The sequence below is a fragment of the Rhinoderma darwinii genome, chromosome 3, assembly GCF_050947455.1.
Source record: "Rhinoderma darwinii isolate aRhiDar2 chromosome 3, aRhiDar2.hap1, whole genome shotgun sequence".
NCBI lineage: Eukaryota > Metazoa > Chordata > Amphibia > Anura > Rhinodermatidae > Rhinoderma > Rhinoderma darwinii.
In genome coordinates this window covers 123713909-123741552 of record NC_134689.1, presented here as the reverse complement: position 1 = coordinate 123741552, position 27644 = coordinate 123713909, and the positions used below count along the sequence as shown (strand labels likewise).

At 38.7% G+C, this 27644-nt stretch overlaps 2 protein-coding genes across 3 annotated transcripts in view; both read left to right on the top strand.

Annotated features, from left to right (window-relative positions):
- Nucleotides 1-13129, top strand: part of LOC142749081 (carbohydrate sulfotransferase 11) — a 182824-nt gene extending 169695 nt beyond the window's left edge. For both annotated transcript variants that reach the window (XM_075856651.1, XM_075856650.1), the window contains exon 3: nucleotides 9915-13129. In XM_075856651.1, coding sequence (XP_075712766.1) covers nucleotides 9915-10769 — 855 coding nt within the window. In that variant the 3' untranslated portion in view covers nucleotides 10770-13129. The remainder of the gene's footprint in view (nucleotides 1-9914) is intronic.
- Nucleotides 13130-15638: 2509 nt separating this feature from the next.
- LOC142751089 (carbohydrate sulfotransferase 11-like) lies at nucleotides 15639-16836 on the top strand. The gene has a single exon (XM_075860064.1). It carries the CDS (start codon nucleotides 15676-15678, stop codon nucleotides 16495-16497), a length of 822 nt encoding a protein of 273 aa, XP_075716179.1. The 5' UTR covers nucleotides 15639-15675; the 3' UTR covers nucleotides 16498-16836.
- The last annotated feature ends 10808 nt before the right edge of the window (nucleotides 16837-27644 follow it).

Sequence of the window (27644 nt, the reverse complement as noted above, 5' to 3'; positions counted from 1 at the left end):
GCACGATATTAAAGAAAATTTCAAAAATAAAAGCCACTGTTCAGACCCTTTCACATCGGGGATGAATTACATCTGCAGTGTATGCACTAAGATTTCAGATCATATAACATTGTATAGCTGAAAACAAATCTGTCGCTGGTCGATGCCCATTATAACAATCCATCTGTTCCATGAACCTTTAATGGTCTCCAAGGATTTTTGGCTTTAAATACTACAAGACTAAAATAGGAGCAGTGGCAAAGAAAGAGGCAGAACCCAAAAAATTGGAGCCTTTTTTTTTTTTTTTGCCACGCATTACTATTTTCACTGATCCTAAAATATCATGTTTCTTTCAAATCTGAAGAGTGGGAAATCCTCTGACCAGCATTGGTTTGCTTTGAAGATCATATAAAATAAATTCTCAAGCAAAGTTACATAGTTAGCACGGTTGAAAAAATACATATGTCCATCAAGTTCAACCAAGGGATGGGAAAAAGGGAACTCCAGAATGTAGAGCCAACAATGTTACACAATGCAGTTATTCACACGGCTGGATTTTTTGCATACCATATTTTTAGAACCCAGCATTTTTTATGGTCCACAAAGGTGCCATATATTACCTATAGAAGTCAATGTAATTGTGTATAGGGAACCAGCAAATATGGAAGAATAAACATTGACCTAACATGGAGCTTAAAAAAATCAATATGCTCCCATTTTATCCCCTTCTTTCCTTACCACAAATGTTTGTGTTTTTTTTGGGTCTTTAATTTTTTTGCTTTCTTGATGCATGGTCAAGTTCTTACTTTAAATCACTTGGCATTCTCTCGTTTATTCAATGTTTTTTTTTATCAACCATGCCAATACATTTCTTGTTACTTCTTGGGCTCTTTACACAATAGCAGTAGTCTACATCTCTGGATTTCCATTGTTTTTTTGATGGTAAGAATAGCATAGTCAAAGACTTCCACGAAGATTTGTTGGGATTCATTATATTACTCCTTCTCATCTAATTAAAAATAAAAAACATCAATACAAATGTAAAGTTTAAAAAAACACAAACATTTTGAAAAAAAGAAATACATTTTTTTAAAAATATATATATTTAAATTTTTTTTTTATTTTTGTTGAAGATTCTGGTTAACGGTTAATGAAAACACAACGTGTAGTCTCAGAAAATTTGAATATTGGGTAAAAGTTGAAGATTGTAGACTCATGGTGTCACATTCTAATCAGCTAATCAACACAAGACACCTGCAAGGGTTTCCTAAGCCTTTAAAGGGTTATTCCCATTTTGCCACATATTTGTTTTCAGGGCTACTGTGCATGCCTGGGAGCCATCCTATTCACTTTCGTTAGAGCAGGAGTGAGGTGGCCGGACTGAGAGCTACTGCGCATGCTCAATGTGCACACCAGAGGACCCGACCAGCGTATTAGGGAAATTCACAGTAGAAACTGTGCAAGCGTGGCCACCGCAGCAGGACCCTAGCGGTGGCCGTAACCATTGGAAACCATTTCCAAACAAACCAATACTTGACATTGGCTTGACCAGATGCATTATCTTCTGAATGCCACAAAATTTAAAAAAGAAGGTATTTACAAATATGTATATATTTCCATATGCAGCAACTTAAGCTATGATCATTGAGATGGGAATACCTCTTTAAATGGTCCAACAATCTGGTTCAGTAGGCTACACAATCACAGGGAAGACTGCTGACTTGACAGTTGTCCAGAAGACAGTTATTCACACCATCCACAAGGAGGGTAAGCCACAAATGGACATTGCTAAAGAAGCTAGCTGTTCACAGAGTGCTGTATCCAAGCATATTAATGGAGTTGAGAAGAAGGAAAAAATGTGGTAGAAAAAGTTGCACAAGCAACAGGGATAACCGCAGCCTTGAAAGGATTGTCAAGGAAAGGCCTTTCAAAAATCTGGGGGAGATTCACAAAGGGTGGACAGCGGCTGGAGTCAGGGCTTCAAGAGCCACCACACGCAGACGTATCCAGGACATGGGCTACAACTGTCGCATTCCTTGTGTCAAGCCACTCATGACCCAGAGACAACGTCAGAAGCGTCTTACCTGGGCTAAGGAGAAAAAGGACTGGTCCTGTTTTCAGATGAAAGTAAATTTTGCATTTCATTTGGAAATCAAGGTCCCAGTGTCTGGAGGAAGAGTGGAGAGGCATCAATCCAAGTTTCTTGCGGTCCAGTGTGAAGTTTCCACAGTCAGTGATGGTTTGGGGCCATGTCATCTGCTGGTGTCGGTCCACTGCGTAATATCAAGTCCAGAGTCAGCGCAGCCGTCTACCAGGAAATTTTAGAGCACTTCATGCTTCCCTCTGTGACAAGCTTTATGGAGATGCTGATTTCATTTTCCAGCAGGAATTGGCACCTTCTCACACTGCCAAAAGTACCAATACCTGGTTTATTAACCACAGTATCACTGCGCTTGATTGGCCAGCAAACTTTCCTGACCTAAATCCCATAGAGAATCTATGGGGTATTTTCAAGGGGAAGATGAGAAACACCAGACCCAACAATGCAGACGAGCTGAAGGCCGCTATCAAAGCAACCTGGGCTTCCATAACACCTCAGCAGTGCCACAAGCTGATCGCCTCCATGCCACACCGCATTGATGCAGTAATTCATGCAATAGGAGCCCCGACCAAGTATTAAGGGCATATACTGTACATACTTTTCAGTAGGCCAACATTTCGGTATTAAAAATAATTTTTGAAATTGGGCTTATATAATATTAAAATTTTCTGAGACACAAAATTTTTGGGTTTTCATTAACTGTTACCATAATCCTCAACATTAAAAGAAAAAAATGCTATTAACTTTTTGAATTGAATTACTGAAATAAACTTTTTGATGATATTCTAATTTATTGAGAAGGACGTGTATATGTATGTATATATTTTGGATGTATTTAATTTAACATAAGTATTCTATTTAAGATTCCAATTATGATAAGTCCACACAAGTTGATAGGCTTAGCAGAGTAATTTCACATCTAAACAAATCACAAAACAGTGTAATCTTCCGTTCATGCCTGAGCTGCTTCCATGGCTCGCCTTATTTGCTACCCAGGACACGTATGCATTATTACAGCTGAGAAAAACAGTATTATTGTGATCTGTAAATGACCCCGCCGACTATAACAGAAAACGACTACAGCAAATTGCAGCTGCAACTTACTGCTTAACAATTCTGAAACTATTTTCCGTTTATTTATAACACAGCAGTTTCGCCTTGGCTGGATGCACTACTTGTGTGTAAAACGTAAAACTGTAGATGAACTACACCTTTCTCCTGTATTGGGTGTTTCCGCAGGGGAAATTTTGAGGTGTTGTGGAAAATTGTTTCCCTCCAGTACACTATTTCTTAGTGTAAAATATCAGGTATATATTTGTCAAAGTTAGAGATGTTTACGTCTTAGGGTGTAAGTGCTACCTCTTCTTTAGGTTTCCCTGTAATATGCCCTGAGTGGTTACTGTCCTTTTGAATACACTTGGCAGTATCTCTTTCTTACCTTGATTCAACTAAACAAAATTCCAGTCAAAGTGCACTTTACGTACTAGGGTACCAAGCCTTAGTAAATTACGGTCAGTACAATAGTAATAGTTTTCACTTTTGAATATTGACACCAGATTGTCACAGAATATCATGGGCAGGGGATAACCATTTTGCTTTCTTGGAAAACTATATCAACAATGAATAAAAAGATGTTTAGCCTCTTATTGTCCTCCTATTATAAATACAAGTAGTCTAGTATGAGCTTCCCTACATCACCAAGGCCTGAACTTAAAGAGGCTCTGTCACCAGATTATCAAATCCCTATCTTCTACTGCATGTGATCGGCGCTGCAATGTAGATAACAGTAACGATCATTTTTGGCTAAGTTATGAGCAATTTTATATTTAGGCAAATGAGCCTTTCTAATGGACATCTGGGCGTGTTTTCTCTTATTTCCAACTGGGCATGTATTGTGTTTTTAGCAACTGGGCGTGTTTACTTCTTTCACTGCACAATCACACTGTGCTGTGGATCCTGCTGGGCTGGAACAATGAGAAGTGTATGAGGCTGATTGGTCACTGATTGGTCAGCCTCATACATTCCTCTTTACAACACCCAGTTGGTAAAAAGTAAAAACACGCCCAGTTGTCCATTGAGAAACTCATTAGCATAAATCTAAACTAGCTCATAACTTGCTCAAAAATGATCGTTTTTCAAAATAAAAACCACTGCTGTGATCTACATTACAGAGCCGATCAGATTATGTAGGAGAGAGGGCACTTATAATCTGGTGACAGAGCCTCTCTAAGTGTCTCTTGGACTGGCCCACCAGAGTACAATTGTATCCTCCCATGCTCTTACACAGTAATAGAAAAGGTCCAGGAGAGACAACCCTAGTGACAGCCAATCATTTGCTACAGTTGCTTCATAAATAACCTATTCAACCTTATGAATATGGCCTGCGTGTGCAATGATAACAACAAAAATTAAGATGAATTAAAAATAGACATGTTCATTTTCTGTATAGATGGAGGGTGGGCACTCACAGAACCATCTCTGGTGTGCCCAGGAGCCTAAGTCCAACACTGTAAAAAATAGGTATCATTTTGTGGGGCACAGTCTTAAATTATTACATGACATTGAATCATCAGTTTCTATAATAACTTAATAAAACAGAAATAATACTGTCTGCACATGCTGCTTCTAATAAGTCTTGCTACAGCAAATCTGTCAATATAGCAAAAAAGATAAATATTTTATTAATTTTACACAAATAGTTGTACAAACCATTTAAAAAAAACACCCAATAAAACACTTTGTGCAAAAAATAGCACATCAAACAGGACAGTGTGTTAACATAAGGCAGGACAAAAATGGTGGTGATATCATAGTATCTAGATACAAGAAATATACTATGCCAACTTTCAATTATAAACTCTATACAATATACCAAAATACATCATTATAGCTAGACAGAAGCAAATCCCTGAGTATTTACCATAGAAGTTAACCTTCACCATATGCCCTATTAACTGCCTTCACACTGACCAGCACCCCAACGCGCCTTTCGCACCTGGCTTCGGTTAAATTTATCTTTAGTCAGTATGGTAGGAGCTTATATTTTTTCTACACAAAGAAAAGTGCTCGGAGTCATGTTTACAAAGTCACATTAGCAATGTTATAGAGCAATCTCTACAGAGGAAGACCTGCAGGGTAAACAACAAAAAGAAAAATAGATGTATTAAATGTATGGTAGTGTAAAAGGACTTTAAGGCATACAATCTTAGCTTTATCTTCCCATAGTAACTATCTTAGTATTCACATACACTGCGATTTTGTACATATACTGTACAAATATTCACACCATGTCAAGTTTGGTTGGAACATTCTGTCTTATATTGAAACTTCAGACTCCATTTATAATGCTCGTTCACCTCCTGATCGCTGCCCTGTTTACACAGGAAAATTATCGGGAACGAGCGTTCTATGAACTCTTGCCTGCCCGATAATCGCCCAGTGTAAAAGGGCCTTAAGTTGTTATGCCATGACAAACATTTATTACCTATCCACAAGATGGGTGATAAATGTATGATCACTGAGGGCCTTCTTGCTGAGAGCCACCAATTACTAGAACGGGGGCTCCCCTTTCCAAAGGAGTGTAAATAGGGAGGTGGTCACACATGCACACTACTGCTCCATTCAAAGTCCTGATTGAGGTAGCCGAGTACAGTGCGAGTGCATCTACCAGGTCCCAATGATGTCGTATTAAAGGAAATTTGGAAGATTTTTTTTCTGGGGGCTTCCATAGGCGTGCAAGTAGACCTACTGCCCTTAAAACTTCTCTGTTCTCCCTCAGGTGCAGTAGACCATCAGTGTCCAAAATTTGCTTTGGCAATTACGACATTTGGTATTTTGCGCCACCCTCGCCACTTTTGTGTAAAAGGGGCGTGGTTTCACAAAAGGACGGGGCTACAGTAGCGCATCAAATTTATTCTAATTTATGCCAAAAACCAGCTCCTGGTACAAATTTCACTCTGTAGGGCGTAGCAAGGTATAGGCTCATGCTGGGCCTCGTTCCTTGCCTCCACCCGATAAGGCTACCACCCAAGCACCCATTGGACAATTTAATGAAAAAAAATAATAAAAAAATAAATAATGCTCACCTCACAGCCTTCTACCTTCCGGGTTCCCTCAGCATGATGAGGCTCATAAAGCGTTTTGACGCCAAGTAGCATCAGGACATTGTTTGCGACGCAATACTGATGACGTTGAAGTGCTGCGTCACATATAGGGCCCTGATGTTGCTCGGTGTCAGGACCTTGTATGAGGTGCGCTGGAATGCTAAGGGGACCCAGAGGGAAGAAGAGGAGTGGTCAGGTGAGTATGTGTCTTTCTATTTTATGGCTGATGGGGCGAATGCGCCACAATTGTGGCATATGGCCGGATGAAAGATGTGACACATTTTATAGGTGGAGTTTGCCTCCTAATAAATGTGTAGATTCGCACTCCAACTTTCTTTCTATTAAGACTGGTGTATGAAACGGAAGTCTTAATAAATTCTCCCCAAATCTACAGCTTTCCACTCTTATTACTTGTTGTGTTTGGGCGCCCCCAGACCCTCAGTTGTTGACATGACAGACTACATAACCCAGGGGCGGACACATATAGCAGAGGGTCCCTGGGTAAGAACAGTAAATGGACCCCTTGCTCTCTAATAGCTCATCATAGAGCAGCCCTTTTATGTTTCTCTAAGGGTATGTTCACACAGAGTTTTTTGCAGGCAGAAAAATCCGCCTCAAAATTCCTTCAGGAATTTTGAAGCAGATTTTGCCCTGCCTGCACTTTCTTTGCTGCAGCGTTTTTTGTGGTGTTTTTCGACTGCGGCCATTGAGCGCCGCGGGCAAAGAACATAAAACGCTTTCTCTGCCTCCCATTGATTTAAATGGGAGGTCAAAGATGGAACCGCGGGAAGAAAGAGCATGTCATTCCCCCTCCCCCCCCCCCCCCGCGAGCGTTTTTTGTCGTTTTTCCACATCAAAATCAGCGCCAAAAAACTCTGTGTGAAGTAGCCCAAACAATTCACCAATAATTGTGACCTATAGACATAAGCAGCTAGCAGCTTCGTACTGAGGTTGCAATGGGCCCCCTTACCTATTGGGTTCCTGTGCATCAGCACAGGTTTCACCAATGGTATGTCTGCCCCTGACATAACCTATTGCGTCTTTGAGTGTAAATTGGCGTCTTTGGCCATATGTGACAGACGTTTTATCAGGTTTCAATCAGCTGGAAACATATTTGGGTGACTGTAAATGATGTATGTAACAAGCATTCCTTGTAAAGAAGGTTCCCACCCAGTAGCTGAATGAATGTTATTCATAGGGAATGCAGTGTGTGTTTTTCTAGATTTATAGCTGGCTTTGCCGTCTGCAAGTTGAATTACGAAGTCTGTAACTGAATACATTTTATCAAGGTTTTCACAAGTGGAATCTGTAATTCTGGATTATGGGCAGGATGTATTAAATTTATCCTACAGCAATATTATTGTCAAAAGGAGATTAACAGAGGCTAGCCCTGCTATTGTCCTGAAGTACCCAAGAATTAAGTATTTTGTGAGTGACTTGTCATTTACATGTGCTCTAGAAAGATAACCAGTCACCTAGTGAGCAGCGGAGTACCCTGCAGCCAAGACTAAGCAGCGGAGTACCCTGCAGCCAAGACTAAGCATGTATTATTAGACAATATCTCAGCCTGCTGCTCTCTGTACCATTCTACTTCTTCCAACAGATCAGCTAATGTTCCCTATGTACTCGGGTTGTATATGCGTAATAGATGTAATATTTGGTGTGAATTACACCTGAGAAAAAGGATTGGTCGGCACATTGCAAACAGTGATCAATTATTGCGAAGTAGAAATGTTTCAGAATAAAACACTAGGTTCTTAGTACATATTTTGAGCAAGCCCAATTGCCAATTCATGGTAACTTCATTCCATTGGGTCCTTACATTGACATTGAGTTCAGGACAGCACGGTAACCAACACAGCTGCAACATAGTACCTGCAGGAGGAACATACCTTCATCCCAATGGCAACCTTGCCACCAGGCTGAACCACCACATGTCTGAGCCGCACTGCTTGCATGCAAAGCAACACAGTGACCAATGCCACTCGGCACCAAAGTAATTAGATCGAAAAGTTCACCTCTTCATGTGGCTTCAGTCTTCCCACTCATAGCATTGTTACTGTCCTGCTAGTTCTAAATACCAGCAGTCAATGGGGTAAAAAAAAATCAATTGCGGACTAATTTTCTTTTTTCTGGGTGGAATTATTTGGTCTCTAGAACCGATCATATTATTAAGAATACTATTTTTTCTGCTGAGAATTGTCATTGTACAATAGAGTTCACATGCTGTAACTATATGTTCTCTAGGATAAACGTTTTGTATTTTAGGATAATTTTTTGTAAATTGTGCTATGCCTACACGTACGGTTTGAACTATATTTGCTGAAATATTTCGAAATATTTTAACAGAATTTTAATTCAGTGGTTATTGATTGTTACAAAAACAATGCGTTTAAACAGTAATAATTGCATTAAATCCTAAAGAAGACCTATAACTTCTCACCCCTGATGAAGAGTGGCGACATGCATGGGTGCTTCTGAACATATGGAGCCATAGGTGGAATTTGATACTAGTGTTTTTGAGGTGTTTTGATATTTCTGTTCATATATTGTTTACAATCTGTGTTAGATATTGTATTAGTCATGTTCATTTGATGGATGTGCATGTATTGTTTGTTTTCCTCACAACTTCATTATTTGCCTCTCATGGCATGTGAATTTATTCTATTTCATGTTTGGACTATTCCTGTAACCCAACTAGGGTTTAGGACTTGGGTTCTGTACATGTTTGTGCAATTTTAAGTGGTTTTAATTGGGTCTGTTTTTTCATTTTTAGTTCTATTATATTTTGCAACACAGATATTTTCATTCAGAGGTGCCGTCCCTTATACATGTTTTCTTTTTTTGTTCTTATTGATTTCTACATAAACATGGACCGGCACTCTTGCTGAGATATGTGTTGGCCGACTTTTTTAAGTTTTACAGCTTTCTCCTCAGTGGCTGCTTCTGGCTCTGTGTGAATGAGGGACTTAGATTAACCCTTTACTAACAGCTGTCTCCTCCTCCTTCACTAGCAGATTAAACCTATACAAGTAGTTATATCCACCTCCTCTAGCTGGGCTGCATAATACACAGGGAAATCTTGGCATTGCTGAGAAAATAAGAATGTTCTGTATAAAGTAAAGTTCTGGCTCTTGACTAGAGGTAAAATAATTTTCTGCCCGATTTATGTTGCACTGATTCGCTACCCATGATGATGCATTGGAGAATTTATTCACTAGGTTGGAGATTCACTTCTTGAGAATTTATGAGGAAAATAATTAAATCTATTCTTATATTGTGTTCTATGGAGCAGCAAATTAGTGAATCGACAAAATGGCGAAACAAGCAAATTGATTAGCTCACCCCTAAACCTGGCCAGATCTAATCATAAAGCTCCATTTTGCCATTCAGACGCTGTGTAGAATCAGCTCCTCCTCCTCACAGTTGGTACCACCCCTAAAAATAGAGAATCTCATGAGATATTTTGCTTCTGGGAAAATGTTGACAGATTTTTGACAGTCTGGGAAAACTGATACACTGTATTATAACTAGTGCAGGACTTGAGGGGTGGTGCATGACTTATGGATTCTTTATGGGTGTTCTATGAATCCCTGTGTCATGCACCTCCCCCTCAGCTTGTGCACTAGGTATACACAATGATATGCTTGGGAGTGTTTCTTGAAGAACTCAATGTTTCAGATGCCACTTTCTGAAGTATAACAAAGACTGTATTTTCTGTTCCCACACAGGTTGACCTCTCGAGTAACTCCCTTTTGCACCAAATGAGACGGGATCAGGTTACAGACATTTGTCGGGCAAATAATGTATCAAGCAGGAAACGTCGTATGTTGACTCCCAATGACTTAAAACATTTGGTGGTAGATGAATACCATGAAATGATCTATTGCTATGTTCCAAAAGTGGCATGTACTAATTGGAAGAGAGTGATGATGGTCCTTACAGGAAGAGGTAAATATAGTGCCCCAATGGAAATTCCAGCCAATGTAGCCCATGTCTCATCCAATCTGAAGACCCTCAACCAGTACAGCATTCCAGAGATTAACCATCGCTTGAAAAATTTTATGAAGTTCCTGTTTGTCCGTGAACCATTTGAGAGGCTAGTTTCAGCCTACAGAAACAAATTTACCCAGAAATACAACACCTCGTTCCACAAGCGGTACGGAACCAAAATAGTAAGACGGCAGCGTAAAAATGCCACCCAGGAAGCTCTGCATAATGGCAATGATGTAAAGTTTGAGGAATTTGTTGCTTATCTCATTGACCCACACACCCAAAGAGAAGAACCATTCAATGAGCACTGGCAAACCGTGTTTTCTCTCTGCCACCCATGTCATATTCATTATGATCTAATAGGAAAATATGAAACCTTAGAAGAGGATTCTAATTATGTCTTGCAGCTGGCAGGAGTGGGCAACTACTTAAAATTTCCCACCTTTCCGAAGTCTACCAGAACTACTGATGAAATGACAGCAGAATTTTTCCAGAACATCAGCTCAGAGCACCAAACACAACTCTACGAAGTATACAAACTTGATTACTTAATGTTCAACTACTCAACTCCAGCCTACCTGAAACTAGAATGAGAGGATGTCTGTTTGTTACTGTGTGCGTTAAGGGACATTTTGTAATTTATCGGAAGGCTGAAGAGAGTTTGTGGAGGGCCGGGGGGGTTTCATTTGTGCTGCGAGCAGTACAAGCATAATAACTTCATTTCAACATAAGGAAAGACAACTCGCTTTTTAGGGTAAGAGGAATATAAGCTACCCTGAAGACACGCAAGCTACTATACTGTTCTCAATTTCCATGGCGCCTTCATTCTGTATGTAAATTGTCTATAAATTATTTATAGTTATTTAAAAAATGTCTCTTGGTCTGATTAAGTCTACTGTGTGTCTTTATATATAGATATATCTTTATGTATACAGAATATCTATATATACAGATATTTAGTGTGTATATACATATATATGTATATATGTACATATTCTAAGAGCCAAATATTAAGTAACTAACTTTCATTGTTGAAATCCTTGCCACCATGATTAGTAAATAAATAAATTACTAGTGTCATCTGAACGATGCAACCTTTTTTAAAAGATGAAACCCATCATTGTTAGGTTTTCTACTCGAGAATATATATAGATATCTTTTATTTTGATTAAAGGAAGGGTATTGCATTATTTCAGACATACTGTGAATAATACTATAAAATGTCATTTCAGTGTTTGTGTATAGGCACAAGAGTTTCCTCTTCCCTTTGTTACCCTACATCATAGCTTTCAGACCCTTATGTCTCGGCTTATTTGGTAATTCCGGTACACGTGTTGATTATCTTAACTAACATAGCTCTGGAGAAGGCTGGAATCTAAAACTGTATTTACCCTATACTGTATAGTACTGTAACCTCATTCACTTGGAGTGAACACATTAGTGATCATTGTTAGTTGTATACATCCGCTTTTGGTTGTATCTGGCAAAATGTGATCATTGTAGGTGCAATTTGTTTTTCAGGTTCTGCATACAACTATAAAGCTTTATCCGTGCTGGTGCCACTCAGCGTATATTGTGCAGGAATGTACCATAATAGTAGAATATATTCTCATTGATCTGGAACACCTTTAGGCTAAACCTGTAGGGCCATAAGGAGGAATTCTACATCTGAGAAACCTTGGTATCTGGAATCTGGTCTATGATGGAAATACAATTGTGAGCCATATTCACGTGTCTTTATTTATCGTGTAAAATCATTATTTTTTTTTACCTCTACTAGAGGTTGTAAGATAAAGACTATTCTACAGCAATTCCCATTTTTTATATTCTGGATAATTCTGGAATGTTTTCCATTTTTTGGGTTGTTTATAAATGCACCCCTATTTTTAATAAAATGTAATATGGAGTATAAATAATGGTTTGTTAAAGGCAGAATTTCTCCTATAAACAATCTCTGAGTTAGGAGAGAATGTATGTTAATACATAGACAAAACTATCCCTTCCTGAGCGCCTTAACAGTATTTCCCAAGCTTCCCAAGTGATCAGGACATCATGTCTGCTTATAAGCAAATGAGGAATTTGGCAGGTTGGTGACTTAACTAATAGAATTTAGTAGTGTGATGGAACCTATGCTACTATCGAAAGTAAAAAAAAAAAATGACAAATGTTTTTTTGCAACCATAGACAACATAATTGCTTTTTCGGTTATGCAAAAAAGATACGGTTTTAAGTTTTTTTTCCAATTGTTGGCGTGGAGAATTTACTCTCAAAGTCCAAACTCAGACTCCTTCTATAATACTAGTGAGTAGAGCGCACTAACACAGGTTCTATTGAGAAATGGTTAGATGATAAAGTTATATACACTCACATAGTAAAGTTACATTTCATCTATTTTGCAAATAAAACAAACCAGTTACAGTATGTACCTAGAATAGATAACGCAGTTTACAATAGGGATAATAAAGGCACAACACTGCCTCAAAAATGAGCCTTAAAATAAGCCTAGTATTTCTTATACTGTTGTAGAACACAATAACCTATGGCAATCCCTACAAAGAGACCGCCTGCAATTCTGTCCCGTCAGGCTTTGTATTTTGTCTTCCTGCTGGTCAGTAAATGCTTATACTTTTGCTTATTCATGTCCCTAATGTGTTTCATGTTTAGAAGTCATCAACAAAAAACATTGTTGTGCTATAGATGATAGTGATACATTGAAAATGTTGTGTGTTCCCTCTCCAGTGAGGATGTTCTGTTGTCTTTTTGTACATAATGTTCTGAAACTTTGTCCCTGCTTCAGGTCCGTGCATCACTTTGCAGAGCGATGTTTTGCATGCACCTCAAGCTGTAAATGGTTCAAATTAAACTGTAATCTACTGGAATGGCCAAAAGATAATTTATTAATGATGTATTAAATTGTACAAATTATTGATCAAATAAATTCAATACTTATGCAGTGAGCTGCAACTGTGGTTATTAATGAGATCCTGACACCCCGCACGTATCATAATAACACACAAAAGCGTGGGCAACCCTAAAAGAGTACAAAATGAAAATTAGAACATATACACTCCTCTATGTTTTATTATATGTGTGACCAAACTCTATGTATGAGATAGAAACCCTATTAATAAGCAGGTAAGTGCAGCAGATAGATGGAACCTCTGATATATGGTTGTGTTTTGCAGGAAAGGGGAGAATAGAATAAAAGAACTGAATAAGTGGCCTGGTTTCCAGGCAAATTTCTTCAAATTTGCGTTTCTCACATTGTAAGAAGATACGGTTAAAGAGCAGAGGAAGTGGTGAAGCTAGAACTTAGGGTGCATTTACACGCATCGATAATGCATACGATTAAACTCATTTCAGTTCTTGCTTACGATCAGCTCAATGTGTATATACTTGTAGGTGACCACTTTCAAAATCGTGGTCGCAGATCTTCAGGTATGCATGAAATTTAGATGGTAGATCCGCAAATCGCGGTGTATAAATGCTCAATGGTCTGGCAATTAAAACACCGATCTAGACTATGGTGCCCTGCTTCTGTACTGTGTGACTACAATTACAATTTCTTTCCAATATATAGTTACATAGTTACATAGTTTGTACGGTTGAAAAAAGACACATGTCCATCAAGTTCAAGCAAGGGATGGGAAAGGGGAAGTGGGATGGGAAAGGGGAAGTAAAAAATTTCTACGCATAGGAGCTAATATTTTTTTTGTTCTAGGAAATTATCTAAGCCTTTTTTAAAGCCATCTCCTGTCCCTGCTGTGACCAGCTCCTGCGGTAGGCTATTCCATAGATTCACAGTTCTCACAGTAAAGAAGGCTTGTCGCCTCTGCAGGTTGAACCTTTTTTTCTCCAGACGGAGGGAGTGCCCCCTTGTTTTTTGAGGGGGTTTTACATGGAACAGGATTTCACCATATTTTTTGTATGTGCCCTTCATATATTTATATAAGTTAATCATGTCCCCCCCTTAGTCGTCTTTTCTCAAGGCTAAATAGGTTTAGTTCTTTTAATCTTTCCTCATAACTTAGATTCTCCATGCCCCTTATTAGCTTCGTTGCTCTTCTTTGTATTTTTTCCAACTCCAGGGCATCCTTTCTATGAACTGGAGCCCAGAACTGGACTGCATAATCTAGATGAGGCCTCACTAATGCTTTGTAAAGTGGTAATATTACATCCCTGTCCCGCGAGTCCATGCCTCTTTTGATACACGACAATATTTTGCTGGCCTTTGAAGCAGCTGATTGACACTGCATGCTGTTATTTAGTTTATGTTTTACAAGTACACCCAGATCCTTCTCAAAAAGTGACTCCCCCAGTGTAGCTCCCCCTAGGACATATGATGCATGCAGGTTGTTCGTACCCAGGTGCATAACTTTACATTTATCTACATTAAACTTCATTTGCCAAGTGGACGCCCAAACACTTAGTTTGTTTAAATCTGCCTGCAATTCACAAACATCTTCCATAGTCTGAACTATATTGCATAGCTTGGTGTCATCTGCAAAAATAGAAAAAGTTGAATAATAGTGGTCCCAGCACTGAACCCTGGGGTACACCACTTATAACTGGGGACCATTCAGAGTAGGAATCATTGACCACAACTCTGTGGATACGGTCCTTGAGAAAATTCTCAATCCAATTACAAACTATACTTTCTAAACCTATAGTCCTTAATTTACCCATTGGATGTCTATGAGGGACAGTGTCAAATGCCTTTGCAAAGTCCAAAAACACTATATCCACAGCGGCCCCTCTGTCTAGACTTCTGCTCACCTCTTCATAAAAACAAATCAGGTTGGTTTGACAGCTTCTGTCCTTTGTAAAACCATGCTGGCTGTCACTTATAATACTATTTATTGTCACATAATTCTGTATATAGTCCCTCAATAGCCCCTCAAACATTTTCCCCACAATTGATGTTAAGCTTACTGGTCTATAATTACCCAGCGAAGACCTAGAGCCCTTTTTGAAAATAGGCACCACATTTGCCCTGCGCCAGTCCCTTGGCACTATACCAGTCATGAGAGACTCTCTAAATATTATGAAGAGGGGTACAGAAATAACTGAACTAAGCTCCTTAAGAACTCTAGGGTGTAACCCATCTGGTCAAGGAGCCTTGTGTACATTTATGTTATTTAATTTAGCTTGCACCATATCTACATTCATCCAATTCAGTATATCAACTGATATATTAACAGCACCGGCAGCGGCTACATCAGCTGCTCCTTCTGTTGTATATAAAACTGATACACTGTATTATAACTAGTGCAGGACTTGAGGGGTGGTGCATGACTTATGGATTCTTTATGGGTGTTCTATGAATCCCTGTGTCATGCACCTCCCCCTCAGCTTGTGCACTAGGTATACACAATGATATGCTTGGGAGTGTTTCTTGAAGAACTCAATGTTTCAGATGCCACTTTCTGAAGTATAACAAAGACTGTATTTTCTGTTCCCACACAGGTTGACCTCTCGAGTAACTCCCTTTTGCACCAAATGAGACGGGATCAGGTTACAGACATTTGTCGGGCAAATAATGTATCAAGCAGGAAACGTCGTATGTTGACTCCCAATGACTTAAAACATTTGGTGGTAGATGAATACCATGAAATGATCTATTGCTATGTTCCAAAAGTGGCATGTACTAATTGGAAGAGAGTGATGATGGTCCTTACAGGAAGAGGTAAATATAGTGCCCCAATGGAAATTCCAGCCAATGTAGCCCATGTCTCATCCAATCTGAAGACCCTCAACCAGTACAGCATTCCAGAGATTAACCATCGCTTGAAAAATTTTATGAAGTTCCTGTTTGTCCGTGAACCATTTGAGAGGCTAGTTTCAGCCTACAGAAACAAATTTACCCAGAAATACAACACCTCGTTCCACAAGCGGTACGGAACCAAAATAGTAAGACGGCAGCGTAAAAATGCCACCCAGGAAGCTCTGCATAATGGCAATGATGTAAAGTTTGAGGAATTTGTTGCTTATCTCATTGACCCACACACCCAAAGAGAAGAACCATTCAATGAGCACTGGCAAACCGTGTTTTCTCTCTGCCACCCATGTCATATTCATTATGATCTAATAGGAAAATATGAAACCTTAGAAGAGGATTCTAATTATGTCTTGCAGCTGGCAGGAGTGGGCAACTACTTAAAATTTCCCACCTTTCCGAAGTCTACCAGAACTACTGATGAAATGACAGCAGAATTTTTCCAGAACATCAGCTCAGAGCACCAAACACAACTCTACGAAGTATACAAACTTGATTACTTAATGTTCAACTACTCAACTCCAGCCTACCTGAAACTAGAATGAGAGGATGTCTGTTTGTTACTGTGTGCGTTAAGGGACATTTTGTAATTTATCGGAAGGCTGAAGAGAGTTTGTGGAGGGCCGGGGGGGTTTCATTTGTGCTGCGAGCAGTACAAGCATAATAACTTCATTTCAACATAAGGAAAGACAACTCGCTTTTTAGGGTAAGAGGAATATAAGCTACCCTGAAGACACGCAAGCTACTATACTGTTCTCAATTTCCATGGCGCCTTCATTCTGTATGTAAATTGTCTATAAATTATTTATAGTTATTTAAAAAATGTCTCTTGGTCTGATTAAGTCTACTGTGTGTCTTTATATATAGATATATCTTTATGTATACAGAATATCTATATATACACAGATATTTAGTGTGTATATACATATATATGTATATATGTACATATTCTAAGAGCCAAATATTAAGTAACTAACTTTCATTGTTGAAATCCTTGCCACCATGATTAGTAAATAAATAAATTACTAGTGTCATCTGAACGATGCAACCTTTTTTAAAAGATGAAACCCATCATTGTTAGGTTTTCTACTCGAGAATATATATAGATATCTTTTATTTTGATTAAAGGAAGGGTATTGCATTATTTCAGACATACTGTGAATAATACTATAAAATGTCATTTCAGTGTTTGTGTATAGGCACAAGAGTTTCCTCTTCCCTTTGTTACCCTACATCATAGCTTTCAGACCCTTATGTCTCGGCTTATTTGGTAATTCCGGTACACGTGTTGATTATCTTAACTAACATAGCTCTGGAGAAGGCTGGAATCTAAAACTGTATTTACCCTATACTGTATAGTACTGTAACCTCATTCACTTGGAGTGAACACATTAGTGATCATTGTTAGTTGTATACATCCGCTTTTGGTTGTATCTGGCAAAATGTGATCATTGTAGGTGCAATTTGTTTTTCAGGTTCTGCATACAACTATAAAGCTTTATCCGTGCTGGTGCCACTCAGCGTATATTGTGCAGGAATGTACCATAATAGTAGAATATATTCTCATTGATCTGGAACACCTTTAGGCTAAACCTGTAGGGCCATAAGGAGGAATTCTACATCTGAGAAACCTTGGTATCTGGAATCTGGTCTATGATGGAAATACAATTGTGAGCCATATTCACGTGTCTTTATTTATCGTGTAAAATCATTATTTTTTTTTACCTCTACTAGAGGTTGTAAGATAAAGACTATTCTACAGCAATTCCCATTTTTTATATTCTGGATAATTCTGGAATGTTTTCCATTTTTTGGGTTGTTTATAAATGCACCCCTATTTTTAATAAAATGTAATATGGAGTATAAATAATGGTTTGTTAAAGGCAGAATTTCTCCTATAAACAATCTCTGAGTTAGGAGAGAATGTATGTTAATACATAGACAAAACTATCCCTTCCTGAGCGCCTTAACAGTATTTCCCAAGCTTCCCAAGTGATCAGGACATCATGTCTGCTTATAAGCAAATGAGGAATTTGGCAGGTTGGTGACTTAACTAATAGAATTTAGTAGTGTGATGGAACCTATGCTACTATCGAAAGTAAAAAAAAAAAATGACAAATGTTTTTTTGCAACCATAGACAACATAATTGCTTTTTCGGTTATGCAAAAAAGATACGGTTTTAAGTTTTTTTTCCAATTGTTGGCGTGGAGAATTTACTCTCAAAGTCCAAACTCAGACTCCTTCTATAATACTAGTGAGTAGAGCGCACTAACACAGGTTCTATTGAGAAATGGTTAGATGATAAAGTTATATACACTCACATAGTAAAGTTACATTTCATCTATTTTGCAAATAAAACAAACCAGTTACAGTATGTACCTAGAATAGATAACGCAGTTTACAATAGGGATAATAAAGGCACAACACTGCCTCAAAAATGAGCCTTAAAATAAGCCTAGTATTTCTTATACTGTTGTAGAACACAATAACCTATGGCAATCCCTACAAAGAGACCGCCTGCAATTCTGTCCCGTCAGGCTTTGTATTTTGTCTTCCTGCTGGTCAGTAAATGCTTATACTTTTGCTTATTCATGTCCCTAATGTGTTTCATGTTTAGAAGTCATCAACAAAAAACATTGTTGTGCTATAGATGATAGTGATACATTGAAAATGTTGTGTGTTCCCTCTCCAGTGAGGATGTTCTGTTGTCTTTTTGTACATAATGTTCTGAAACTTTGTCCCTGCTTCAGGTCCGTGCATCACTTTGCAGAGCGATGTTTTGCATGCACCTCAAGCTGTAAATGGTTCAAATTAAACTGTAATCTACTGGAATGGCCAAAAGATAATTTATTAATGATGTATTAAATTGTACAAATTATTGATCAAATAAATTCAATACTTATGCAGTGAGCTGCAACTGTGGTTATTAATGAGATCCTGACACCCCGCACGTATCATAATAACACACAAAAGCGTGGGCAACCCTAAAAGAGTACAAAATGAAAATTAGAACATATACACTCCTCTATGTTTTATTATATGTGTGACCAAACTCTATGTATGAGATAGAAACCCTATTAATAAGCAGGTAAGTGCAGCAGATAGATGGAACCTCTGATATATGGTTGTGTTTTGCAGGAAAGGGGAGAATAGAATAAAAGAACTGAATAAGTGGCCTGGTTTCCAGGCAAATTTCTTCAAATTTGCGTTTCTCACATTGTAAGAAGATACGGTTAAAGAGCAGAGGAAGTGGTGAAGCTAGAACTTAGGGTGCATTTACACGCATCGATAATGCATACGATTAAACTCATTTCAGTTCTTGCTTACGATCAGCTCAATGTGTATATACTTGTAGGTGACCACTTTCAAAATCGTGGTCGCAGATCTTCAGGTATGCATGAAATTTAGATGGTAGATCCGCAAATCGCGGTGTATAAATGCTCAATGGTCTGGCAATTAAAACACCGATCTAGACTATGGTGCCCTGCTTCTGTACTGTGTGACTACAATTACAATTTCTTTCCAATATATAGTTACATAGTTACATAGTTTGTACGGTTGAAAAAAGACACATGTCCATCAAGTTCAAGCAAGGGATGGGAAAGGGGAAGTGGGATGGGAAAGGGGAAGTAAAAAATTTCTACGCATAGGAGCTAATATTTTTTTTGTTCTAGGAAATTATCTAAGCCTTTTTTAAAGCCATCTCCTGTCCCTGCTGTGACCAGCTCCTGCGGTAGGCTATTCCATAGATTCACAGTTCTCACAGTAAAGAAGGCTTGTCGCCTCTGCAGGTTGAACCTTTTTTTCTCCAGACGGAGGGAGTGCCCCCTTGTTTTTTGAGGGGGTTTTACATGGAACAGGATTTCACCATATTTTTTGTATGTGCCCTTCATATATTTATATAAGTTAATCATGTCCCCCCCTTAGTCGTCTTTTCTCAAGGCTAAATAGGTTTAGTTCTTTTAATCTTTCCTCATAACTTAGATTCTCCATGCCCCTTATTAGCTTCGTTGCTCTTCTTTGTATTTTTTCCAACTCCAGGGCATCCTTTCTATGAACTGGAGCCCAGAACTGGACTGCATAATCTAGATGAGGCCTCACTAATGCTTTGTAAAGTGGTAATATTACATCCCTGTCCCGCGAGTCCATGCCTCTTTTGATACACGACAATATTTTGCTGGCCTTTGAAGCAGCTGATTGACACTGCATGCTGTTATTTAGTTTATGTTTTACAAGTACACCCAGATCCTTCTCAAAAAGTGACTCCCCCAGTGTAGCTCCCCCTAGGACATATGATGCATGCAGGTTGTTCGTACCCAGGTGCATAACTTTACATTTATCTACATTAAACTTCATTTGCCAAGTGGACGCCCAAACACTTAGTTTGTTTAAATCTGCCTGCAATTCACAAACATCTTCCATAGTCTGAACTATATTGCATAGCTTGGTGTCATCTGCAAAAATAGAAAAAGTTGAATAATAGTGGTCCCAGCACTGAACCCTGGGGTACACCACTTATAACTGGGGACCATTCAGAGTAGGAATCATTGACCACAACTCTGTGGATACGGTCCTTGAGAAAATTCTCAATCCAATTACAAACTATACTTTCTAAACCTATAGTCCTTAATTTACCCATTGGATGTCTATGAGGGACAGTGTCAAATGCCTTTGCAAAGTCCAAAAACACTATATCCACAGCGGCCCCTCTGTCTAGACTTCTGCTCACCTCTTCATAAAAACAAATCAGGTTGGTTTGACAGCTTCTGTCCTTTGTAAAACCATGCTGGCTGTCACTTATAATACTATTTATTGTCACATAATTCTGTATATAGTCCCTCAATAGCCCCTCAAACATTTTCCCCACAATTGATGTTAAGCTTACTGGTCTATAATTACCCAGCGAAGACCTAGAGCCCTTTTTGAAAATAGGCACCACATTTGCCCTGCGCCAGTCCCTTGGCACTATACCAGTCATGAGAGACTCTCTAAATATTATGAAGAGGGGTACAGAAATAACTGAACTAAGCTCCTTAAGAACTCTAGGGTGTAACCCATCTGGTCAAGGAGCCTTGTGTACATTTATGTTATTTAATTTAGCTTGCACCATATCTACATTCATCCAATTCAGTATATCAACTGATATATTAACAGCACCGGCAGCGGCTACATCAGCTGCTCCTTCTGTTGTATATACAGAGCGGAAGAACCCATTTAGTAACTCTGCCTTCTCTTGATCCCCTGTGACCAACTCCCCATTACCACTATCTAAGGGTCCTACATGTTCAGACCTTGGCTTTTTTGCATTTATATGCTTGAAGAATTTTTTAGGATTTGTTTCACTATCCTTGGCCACCTGCCTTTCATTTTGTATTTTTGCTGATTTTATTATCTTTTTACAGATTTTATTAAAGGGAATGTGTTGCCAGAAAAACATGTTTTTTTTTTTTTAATTAAACATTTAGTGTGTAGGTGATTAAACATTGTTCAAATTTTTTTTATTTTTTTCACGAGTCAGGAAATATTATAAATTAGATTCTAATTTATAATATTTCCCATTGCTGGTCACTAGATGGAGCTATTCCCAAAATTGCAGCATTGCAAAATTGGGTAAAAAGCCCTCGCTCTAGTGAGCTCTCAGCATCCCCCCCTCCTTTATCCTGGCTAGTGCCGGGATAAACGAGGGGTTTGAACGGTCTAACCTCCTACACTGTGTGTCGCCATTTTTTGAGCTAACACACAGTGTAGTAGGTTTACATACAGTAGTAAACGTACACAAACACGAACATACATTGAAATCTCTTACCTGCTCCTGCCGCCGCGGCTCCCTCCGGCCCATCCGCTCCGTCTGCTGCCGCTGGTCCAAGTGCACAAGTCCGGAAGCCGCGACCGGAAGTAGTAATCTTACTGTCCGGCCGCGACTTCCGGTCCACAGGAAAATGGCGCCGGACGGCGCCAATTTCAAATTGGACTGTGTGGGAGCGGCGCATGCGCAGTTCCCACACAGACGGCGTACACAGAAGTGGATGGGACGGGACCCGTTCGCAGTCCCTATGGGACTGTGGCTGCCGTATTCCATGTCTGTATGTGTCGTTAATCGACACATACAGAAATGGAACAAAAAATGGCAGCCCCCATAGGGAAGAAAAAGTGTAAAAATAAGAAAAAGTAAAACACAAACACACAAATAAATATAAACGTTTTTAATAAAGCACTAACATCTTTAACATATAAAAAAAAAAATTGTGATGACACTGTTCCTTTAAGCTCTTTATATTTTACAAAGGCTAGAGCTGTACCCTCAGATTTGTATTTTTTAAATGCCCTTTTTTTTGTCATGTATTGCCCTTTTTACAGAAGGTGTAAGCCATGTGGGGTTTAATTTTAGTCGTTTATACTTGTTACCTGTAGGAATAAATTTTGCACTATAATTACCCAAAGTAGATTTGAAAATCTCCCATTTATCATTTGTCCCATTATTTAACATTAGTTCTTCCCAGTCTATATCCTGAATTGCAGCCCTCATCCTGGGGAAATTGGCCTTCTTAAAATTAAGTGTTTTTGCCCTCCCAGCCTGTGTTTGTTTTTTACAGTATAGGTAAAATATAACTATATTATGATCACTGTTACCAAGGTTTTCACGAACATTGACATTCCCAACAAGCTCTGCATTATTAGAAATTGCCAGATCCAACAGAGCTTCACCTCTAGTCGGGTCTTCCACAAACTGGCCCATAAAATTTTCCTGCAACAGGTTGAGGAAATGTCTCCCCTTTGCAGTTGAAGCCGAACCATGACACCAATTAATATCCCGATAATTAAAATCTCCCATTATCACAACAGTACCCGCCTGTGCAGCCCGCTCCATCTGTTTATATATTTGACCTTCTATCTCTTCAGTTATATTGGGGAGTCTATAGATTACACCAAAAGTAATTTTTTCAGTGTTTACCTCCCTTTGTAATTCCACCCACAAGGTTTCAACCTCCTCACAATCTTCACCCTCTAATGTCTCATTCACACTCACCTTCATATTGCTTCTCACATACAGACATACACCACCACCTTTCCTATTTGCCCTGTCTTTCCGAAACAGTGTAAAACCCTGTAGATTTACAGCCCAATCATGTGAAGAGTCCAGCCATGTTTCAGCAACACCAACTATATCTATATTTTCTTCCAGTATCAACTTTAACTTGCCTTTAAATGTTTCACTTTCAGTATCAGAAATGTGATTATTTGACATTTGGGCCTTTTTATTTTCACTGCTGTTTTGTAACGAAAGGATCTCCTTATCTTGTTGCCTAGTCCTCTCCCCACCGTCTGTTTCTCCCCCCACCAATATAGTCTGACCCCTCTCTAACCTAACTACCCCTTTATTTTCTACATTGGCCTCCCTCCTCAGCCCTAGTTTAAACACTCCGCCACCCCAGCTAGAATTTTCTCCCCCAGCACAGCGGAACCCCTTCCATTCAGGAGCAAATCATCTGCAGAATACAGTTTGTACCCCACATGTAAAACACAAGTCACTTGATATTTTTCAAGACCAATAGAAAATAGTGATTCGAGAGAAGTATGGCTGATTTAATGGGCAAGTATCTGCACCAATTGAATTCTTTGGTCATGGGAAAATACTTTTATTAATGTACTATATATGTATGGATATCTAGCAAACATATGTGCCCCTTCAATTTGGTTTTCAAAATAAAGGTTGAGTCAATGGAATAAAATATTAGCATTCCAGACACCACAATAGCATTTAAATGTGATTTTTCAACCACAAAGTACCATGAAATCTTGGAATCCCTGAACAAGACAAGCACAGATTATCTTTGGAAGTGGTGCAGGAAAGTAACTATTCTTCGTACTACACAGTTTATCCTTTGATGACATGTTGACTTTGCTGGCTATATAACGTTGCTTTGAAGTGTGACCACCATTCAGAATAAGACTGAAAACATCCTAATGGGTAAGGTTTGTAAGTAAGGTAAGTAAACAGAGTATCAATGGTAAAGTATTCATTTTGGATATTGGGCATTTCTGGGACCTAAAGGAGGCTTCTTGAATAAGGATCACTGCCTAATGACGGCATATCTCTGCAGTGACGATTCTAAGCAACATAAACACTGGAAAACATGTAGCACCGTGTGCCCCTTGACTTATAAGTATCATAATTGTTTACATATCTAAAATTGTGTCTCTGCAAATATTATTCCTCAGGAGCTCAGAAGTGGCATCGTCAAAGCCTTTATATAGGAACTAAGCACATAAGCTATAATGCAGACTGAGGGGGGACAAAAAGACTATATAGACCTATTTTGCACCATCTGGTTACATGGAGAGTGGCGTGAGTAACAGTCTGTGGGTGGTCATCATACACCCAGGAAAACCATACCTTAAATACTGGTCATGCTCATCTTTTAAAACAAAACTTAGTTTCTTATTAACCATGTCCATGACCAAATCAATTGTCTTTTGACCTAATTTCGAGTATAATTATCAGGCTCCTTTTTTTTATACAGGTTTTGTTCAGGATTTTATATTGCTGGCATATCTTTTTTTTTTTTTTTATAAATTCTTTTATTTTCATTTTCGAAACATAAAGTATACACAACACAATTGGAATAAGCCAGTGCAATACAGAAAACAGGCCACAGGTCAGCTACCTGCATTAAATAAGTGCATAGGATCTCAAGGAAAATAGCACATCGCTCAAATCAAGAGTGAAAGAATCTTCGATATGCATCCTGAACCCGCAGCCGTGCATAGTACTCTGTGGGCGAACAGGAAAACAGTAAGAGAAAGGAAGAAAAGCAGAGACAATAAGGGAAGAGAGGAAAGGGAAGGAACTAACCTGACACACTGGACCTAGGTGATAAGTCAAGAGGCCATGATGGCCTTAAATTCCTCAGTGGATTGAAATCGGATCCATTCACACCATGTTCTGAGGAAGGAGGCATGGGACCCTTTCATTGATGCCGTGAGGTCCTCCATTCTCATAATCTCCTGAATCTTTTTGCACCACATGCGAACCGACGGGGGACAAGATTGTCTCCACAGTGCAGGAATACACGCCCTTGCTGGCATATCTTAAACTAGACCATCAATGTATGATCAATCAGCAAATTAAAGGGGCAGCCTGGTGCATAGTTACATACAAGAGTCGGATGTAAAAAGACATATGTCCATCAAGTTCAACCTTAATGATTCAATTCTAAATTATTTCTAACCTTGAACGCTATTTGTCATTAGATAAGCATCTAGCTGTTTTTTGAATGTAGTCATTGTATCAGTCATTACTCCCTCTTGGGATAGGACATTCCATACCTTAACTACTCTGACTGTAAAGAACTCTTTCCTATATTTATGTCTAAATCGCCTTTCCACCACACATAAAGAATATCCCCATGTCATTTGTACGGTTCTTGTTATTAAGTAATCATGTGACAGTTCTTTGTACTGACCACACATTCATACATACATACATACATACATACATACATGTTAATAAGATCACCTGTAATTGATTTAGAGGAGCAATATTACATTAAGATTACAGGTTTTTATCTCCCTTTTTATACACTCTAAATTCTCATTTACGTTTGCAGCTGGTGCTTGACATTGAATACTGTTGCTTAGGCTTCTTATTTCCAGAATACCCAAGTGCTTTTTTTGTTCTGTTATCCCCAGCTTTATTCCATTTAATGTATATGCAGTAATACAATTACTGAGACCTAGGTGTATTACATTACATTTATCAACATTCAATTTCATCTGCCATATCAAAATCTTTCTGTAATATTTTACAAAAAAGCTAAGTTTTAAGTATCCTGCAAAGTTGTGCATCATCAGCAATAACTGACACTTTACTTTCAGTCCCATCTGCAGCAGTTCAGCATCACTCAGGCCCATTAAATTGAATGGGCTGAGCTGCAGTACCAGGCTCAGTCACTCTTTTTCTGGGCGTCATTGTGTTGGGTACTGCAGTGAAGGGGCTGTTCCGAGAGAGGGAGTGCCATTGCCCCTATATTTTGCGGATCATAGGGATCCTGGAGGTCGGACCCCAAACTACCCTGCATCGTACATAGGTCATCAAGGCAAAATCCCAGAAAAACTCTTTGATATAAAAAATATGTAATAATATGGGGTATCTGGAAAGTGGCAAATACCTATAGCTACTTTTAGGGGGGTGAGTTACCATGTGTATCTTTATACTGCCTTGCTTAACATTTTAAAACACTGTATTTATTCTGCATTGAATTCTCAGAGTAATAGAAGAAATTCTTCTTCTGCTTAGTGAAAAGTTAAAGTAGAATTTCCACCAATTACAAATAGAACAAATGTTCACGTTTCTCCTTGATGTGAGGGAAGTGATCTGGAGTAGAAAGAATTCTTCATCTAATTTATTTCTCCGAATTTCCTGTTTGATGAAACAAATGTGAATTATAGATGACTGGTGCTTCTCCAAATTAAGTACACACGTTTTCTGAATGTGGAAACTGTGTTATCAAATGAATACAAATGAAGCTTTCTGCTATTTCATTATTTCAGATATTCTAGACAAAAATGACATGGAGTAATGGCTGCAGTTTTCAAGCACAAATTAGTAAGTAATATATATATATACAGTTCTATTGAAAAGCATAGTTGACTGGGCTTTTCAATACAGTTGGGCCTGCGGGATCCTGATATTTAATAGCCAAAAGGATACACTTTTGGCATATACTTGTCCTTTCAAATCTTTTCCAGCGTACAGTGTATCCCAATGGTACATGTGAATTTAACCTTACTGCCAAAGCGTGTGACAGAGTTCTGTTTAGCCACATTATGATTGGCAGAAGAACGACTTCTGGCACCTCCACAATATTGAAAACAAGTGCAGAAGTGAATTTTGTGCATGCTGAAGAACTAAAAGTTATGTCTAAGAGGACCCGTTACCTTGAATTATTTTCTTCTGCTTGAAATCTTAGCAATATGGCATCACTTGCATCAGTTGGAGACCCTTCAACCCCAAAAATGAATTCAGACTCCAGACCATAATTACAGTCGTGGACAAAATTGTTCTATTGAACATCCTATTGATCCTATTGAACATCTGTGTTAGTTGATTTTCAGTAGAATATTATGTATTATTACTTTTGTTAGTCTAAAGTTATTTCAGTGACCATTGTGGGGTTTCCTTTCTTTAACGGAAGGGTACCAACAATTTTGTCCACAACTGTATATACAGACACCAAGATCAATTCAGACAATAGACCCAAATAGAAAGCAGCACTGACCTGCGCAAGCTGAAGGAAAAGATAAAACATGCTACAGGTGAGGAGGAAGCATTGCAGCCAGTCCATGGTAATAACTATTTTCTCCCCAATTCCCCACCCTCTGTGCTTTCCACCAAATGGCTCCGGATCATGTGCAGTGCAAACAGTCTTCTATTCCTGGAAATCAGTCCATGGAACTCACGACACTTTGCTGTGGTTCCCACTTTAAGAAAAATTATAGTTAACGAACAGATAAGTAATAGGAGAGAACATCTAAAGATAATCTAAAATCAAGCTTTCTGTTTAGTCTGTATAAAGCAGGGGTCTCAAACTCGGCCGGGTAAGTGGGCTGCATATAGAAATAATGGGAAGTTGACGGACGGCATTACTTTCAAATTTGATACAATACAAAACTATTGTTAATCAATTAGTT